The sequence below is a fragment of the Lactuca saligna genome, chromosome 7, assembly GCF_052625555.1.
Source record: "Lactuca saligna cultivar CGN05327 chromosome 7, ASM5262555v1, whole genome shotgun sequence".
NCBI classification, from domain to species: domain Eukaryota; kingdom Viridiplantae; phylum Streptophyta; class Magnoliopsida; order Asterales; family Asteraceae; genus Lactuca; species Lactuca saligna.
The window spans coordinates 17,102,654-17,108,419 of record NC_136423.1 but is presented as its reverse complement, the minus strand read 5'-3'; the positions used below and the strand labels follow the sequence as shown (position 1 = coordinate 17,108,419).

The window sequence follows — 5,766 nt, the reverse complement described above, 5'->3', positions numbered from 1 at the left end:
TCCGCGTTCATTCCTCGGAAGGAGCTTCGCAAAATTGTTCAAAAAAAATATATTGACGGATCGATTCTTCGAAGGGAGCTTCGTGAAACTATTCCTCAGCATTCATTCCTCGGAGGGAGCTCCACATAACTGTTCAACTTTTTTTTTTTTTTTGAAGGATCAATTCCTAAGAGTTACAGTTAATTTCATAGAGCTCTCGGAAGTAGCTTTTCGGAATTCATGCCTATATTTGTCTATTTTTTTGGTTAAACACCACCAAAAAATTGTCTATTAGGGTCCATTTGCCTTCTTTTTATGATCCGGAATACAAACTATGTGCAAATGTAATTTTTGGAAAAGAGTTGTAGAATAACTAGGGTTGTACTGCCACGTCTTGTGGAAAATGTATGTATGTACAATGGCTAAGACATAGTTCAGTTAAGTAACAAACGATTTCTTAAGTAACTAAGTGAAATTTGTTTACATGTTTTTTTTTAACCATATATATTATATAAATATAATATGTGCATTTCTAAGTCAAAAATGGCATATCCATACAATAATATACTGTTCTCTAGTAAAATAATAGTAAAACCCCTTGTAACATTAAAGATTTTAAGATCAACTCAAAGAATTCAGCTTCTTTTCAAGTAGTTTAGCACGTCTAAGAGCATCCAACGCCTCCCCTTGCTTTCCCGCCCGTTTCAACTTCACCGCATTCACCTTCGCCGCCTTTATCTCCTCCTCCAACTCCACCCTCTCACTCTTCTTCACCACCGCCACCGCCTCCACCTCAACCTTCTTCACCACCGCCTTCTCCGGCGAAGACCGAGCACCACCACCATCAAAACCTTCTATCCCCGCTTCCCGAAGAGCAAACAAAAGTTGAGGATCAAGAAGATCCTCAACGCCTACATCATCACCAGGAGGCGGTTTCACCGCCTCACTGGCGGCCTCGAGCTGACTCTCGAGGTTTTTAGCCAATTCAAACTCGGCTTCCGCCTCCTCATTCTTCCCTTCCCTTCTCAACTTCAAGGCTTTCCTTTTATGCCCCAAAGACTCTTGTTGCAATTTGAACCGCTCCCGAGACGATAATTTCACCGATGGTGGTGGTGAACTCTCACTGGTTCCTTCCGGTTCCATACCAATTGAACCGCTCGGTTCACTAGTAACCGGAACCGGAACCGGACTCGGACCCAGGGTTCGATCCACCGTGTCTGTGTCTGTGTCTGTGTTCATTTCTCGGTTTTTGTTTTCTAAAAGTTTAGCCAACTTCAATTCCTCCTTGGCTTCGGCTAACCTTCCTTCCCTTTTCAAGCTAAGTGCTTTTCTCTTGTGAGCCATCACCCGTTCCTGGACTGATCCCAACTCGGCTGACTCGGTTGACTCGGTAGACTTAGTTACCAAAGCTGGTGCCTTTTCTTCTACCATAACTTCAACGGTTTGAGGCTCTGGTGAATTATTTTTGTCCAAATTCTGATTTGGTCCTTCGAGTTCGGCTAATTGCGCTTCTAACCCTTTTGTTTTTTGTAAAACCTCTTCCGCCTCATCAACCTTCCCTTCGCGTCTCAAAGTGAGGGATTTTCGTTTTAGGGCCAACAGTTCGCGTTGAATCTCGGTTTTACTTTTTGGTTTTGGTGATGAAAAGTCAAGAACTTTGACTTTTGGATCTTCTTTTTCTTCTTCTTGCCAACCGAGGTTTTGTAAAAGTGATAAATAAGACGGATCGTTCATATCCGTGTCAGTTACATCCTCATCTTCATCTTCAACCTCCATTGGTGTTGAAAAGTCAATGGGCTTGACCGGAGGTTTGACTTTCGGGCCACTTTCCAACTCTTCGAGTTGCTCTTCAAGAGCTTTCCCTTTTGCCAATTCTTGATCTGCCTCATCAGCTTTTCCTTCCCTTCTTAATGCAAGAGCTTTCTTCTTTAAGGCAAGAAGCTCTCTTTGAATGGCTAATTTGCTCTTTGGGCCTGTTTTTGGGCCCGGTTTCGGTGCCGAATCAAGTTCTAATGATGCCCCCAGATCACTATTTTCTCCTTTTTCAAGCATTTTTGCCTTTTTCAGAAGTGCCAATGCTTCATCGGTTTGACCCGCCCGTTTCTTGATTAATGCTTCTCTTTTTAAAGATTGTATTTTTTCACTTAACACCGCCACGTCATCATTGACCGAATGATCTTCGGTCCACCCTAATGATTGCAAAGCAGCCGACATTTCAGGGTCGTCCATATCTTCTTCGGTCACATCATAATCGGGTTGATGGTCAAAGTCAAAGTTAAAGTCAACATCAATGTTGTGATTCCGATTCCGGTCATTCCCGGATGATAAAATGTCTTGTTTGTCAATGTCCATGCTACGAATCAATGACTTGAACTCGTCATCAGAATCGGAATCGGAATCATCGCCTAACAACTCCCGTTCTTCGATTTGTTTTTCAAGAATTTTGGCTTTTTTTAGTTCTTCTTTCGCTTCAGTGAGCTTCCCTTCACGCTTAAAGGCGAGTGCTTTTTTCTTAATAGCAATAACCTCGGATTTGTCAATTCCAACATTACCCTTTTCGGTTTTAGTACTCTTCTGAGAGACTTGTTTAAGTAGGGTTGATAATTCTCCCTCCAAAGTCATGTTCATGGGCTTTTTATCAGCATCATGAAGATCATGATCAGACCATCCAAGTTCTCTGAGTTCACTAACAAGATCATCTTTTTGTTTCGGTTGTTTTTCAATTCCAGCTTTTGAGTTTTCATTTACACTGGTGGATGAAAGAGCCTTCTTACGGTTTTTCCTTAATTCAATCTCTAAAGCTCCCGCTTGTCTTTCAAGCTCCTTTCCCCTTTTGAAAGCTCTCAATGCTTCTTCTGGCTTTCCTTCTGCTTTTAGAGTTTTATGTTTTTTCTTTTCTTCAACGGCTTTTTGTCTCAGTTCTTCAGGAGTGGTTGACTCAAAGTCAACCTCCATGTCAGTATTCGAAGATGAAGCACTTGGACGCAAGTGAACCGATCCTTTTTCTGATGAAACTGATTCGTTTCCTAAGAGATCATCTTCATTATCAGATGCAAGTTTTGAAGCCCCTGCAAAAGAGACCAAAACACCCTGTTTGTTACATAGAACTAGACGAGCTTTATGAGGAGGGCATTCATGTCTTTTGCATAGAGGAGAAAAGAGAGTGAGTCCCTGTATGAATTGGACAAAAAAAAAAAGATACAAAACTGACCTTTTCTACTTTTATTCTTGTGTCCATACCGCATTTCAAAACGAGCTGCCTCTTCTAAAGTTTTACAGGGTTCACAAATACGAACAGGTGAATCACCCTGTCCTCTTAAGTACATTCTTTGTTGGGTACAGCTGCCACAGAACAAGCCTCCACATCTTCGGCAATGGTGCTGCAAATTCACATATATGCATACATCACCATTAAGAATTGATATGATTCTAAAGCAGATAACTGATAAGAAACTGAAAAAGAAATGTGTAAACTAAGAAAAGCAACCGAGAACTTGCTAATAATGTCTACTACTAAAGAATATTTCCTCAGAAGTGAAAAAAACATACTACATAAACCCAAAGAACAAATGCATCCGGGTTATGCATGTTTAAGAATTACCCTTTTTAATAGAATATGACTATCTAATAACGATTTTCAATCTGAGTCTTGGCTAATGCTAGTGATCATCAAAGTTATTAGTGTAATCTAAACCTTAGAGAACTAAAAGTCATCATATGAATTCAAGTCCCAAATAGCAAGTAGTTCAGATCCGTTTTAGTTCATTTAAACAAGTTTAAGCTCAATTTTTGAACTACTTTTAGTATTTGTTGCATTCTCTAGTGTATTTATAACGATTCTCAAAATATTGATTGAATCATGTCAAGTTTGAAGGCGGATCGTAATCAATTGACTTTAAGAAGTCAACTAGGATTTTACGATGGAGCTGATAGGAAGTTCCATCAAGTTCAAGCAAAATTTAACAATCGATCTCCCTCGATTAAAGACAAAATATGAACAAGGGTTTAAAGTGTACTAAAAGTTTTGAAATCGTAAAAGTAGGTAAGTTAAATCCGATCAAACCTTGCGATTGATGAAAGAAAACTGGGAAGAACATCCTTGGCAATGTGTCGCATCGATCACCCAATTATTTCCTCTCAGCGATGGTTTCGGAGGCAATCCGATCTTCTCCAACATCTTTATCGATGAAACACGGAATTTGGAAACCAAAAGGAGAGGAAATCGATTTAGTAATGATGTAATCTTTAAACAAAAGGGAAAATTTGATCAAATTTGCATCTTATACGAAGGAAATCGGATGAGTGTTTGTATTTGATGGATCAATCCACGGTTAATTGGTAAACTTAGGGCTCCCAAATCCTAATTGGGGATAAAGCCCAGTTAATGAAAATAAAGTACCCCTGGTCCGACCCGAAACCCAATTGCAAAAAACACCACATTACCACATCATGTGATCATGGGATTGGGACATGGGTCGTTTTTTTGTCTTGTTTCACCTTTAGATCAGTCTGATCTCAAATTGGACCGACCCATGTTAGAAAATAGAATATCGATAATCAAGAATCGATTGATCATAGATCATTTAAGGTCATTTCACTTCTTGACAATTCTTGCATAAGTCCGATTTAACAATAAATTCAATCTATTATAAACCATTGAAAAACAATCAAAGTTTTAGACAAATAAAACAACAAATTTGTTACCGAACACATATTTGGAATGTTAATTTCCGTAGGAGAATTTTCAGATACGCGAAATATGAATGTGTGTATATGTATAATCAACTATCCAAAAAGTGGATAATGGCAACGAAATTGACGAATTTTGTAGTTGGAAAACAGGTTTGTGATAAATCACCAGGCTACTCGAGTTGTATGGTGGAAGGGTTGTGATGAAGGTGTCTCTTATCTTCCTTCGAGCATATCCAAAATCAACATGTTTCTTTAACTTTCCTTCAGTCCGAAGATGTTTTCCAACTGCATTCAAATTCAAAATTTCTATAGAGATTTTGAAATTATCGCTAGGATCAGCCCCTTGACTCCGCAAGAAGGCTTGACCTGGTTAACCTCGTCTATCGTTGTTAATAGAACCCACTCTCATTTAGGGCCCAAAAAAATTCCGGTTTATATTAGCCCACAAATGATTTAAGTAAATTGAAGGGTCGAAGCTTTGTAAGTCGGAAGCATAGTCTGCAAGCGGTGGGAAATTGGGAAAATAAAAACTATTCATTCTCGATGAAGTTGAATCGCTGATACATATTGCCACAAGGGGCACAAATCAACTTCTAATTTTATAAATTTTAGAACAGGGTTGGTATACTTCAGTAACGGTAATACATTAGCTTTTTTTAAAAATGTTTCGACTCGTATATGATTTTTATGATATAAGTAACGAGACTGATGGAAAAGAAGTATCACTCGCCATTTCCAAAATCAATACGTGGGCTTACTTCATAAAAACTTACGTTAAATTGAAATTGTTGAAATTTAGTTGTTTAGGTTTTGATGTGTACATGATTTATGAAAGACACTCACTTATACACTTACTTTAGAAACATCTAGTATAGTTAAATGGATTTTTGAAAATTGCATTCATATGAAATGTGTATTTCATACGTATTGTATTGTATGTTTTTTCCGTGGGTTCTTCTCGTGGGGCGTGTTCGACAAAACTAGTTGTTAGCGAGTAGCTGGTAACACTGTGTTAAACACTACGTGAGACAGCTTTTAAATTTCAGGCGTTTTGTTTAAAGTAAATGTTAAAAGCTTATAATGTCAAATGATGAT

General features: G+C 38.5%; 1 protein-coding gene across 1 annotated transcript; it reads right to left on the bottom strand.

Annotated features, from left to right (window-relative positions):
- Nucleotides 1–486: 486 nt before the first annotated feature.
- LOC145004585 (phosphoinositide binding protein) lies at nucleotides 487–4,311 on the bottom strand. The gene is made up of 3 exons (XM_078963530.1): nucleotides 4,043–4,311; nucleotides 3,191–3,359; nucleotides 487–3,047 (listed from the first exon to the last, which is right to left on the bottom strand). The coding sequence occupies exons 1-3, from the start codon at nucleotides 4,154–4,156 to the stop codon at nucleotides 601–603; spliced, it is 2,730 nt and encodes a 909-aa protein (XP_078819656.1). The 5' UTR covers nucleotides 4,157–4,311; the 3' UTR covers nucleotides 487–600.
- Nucleotides 4,312–5,766: the final 1,455 nt, after the last annotated feature.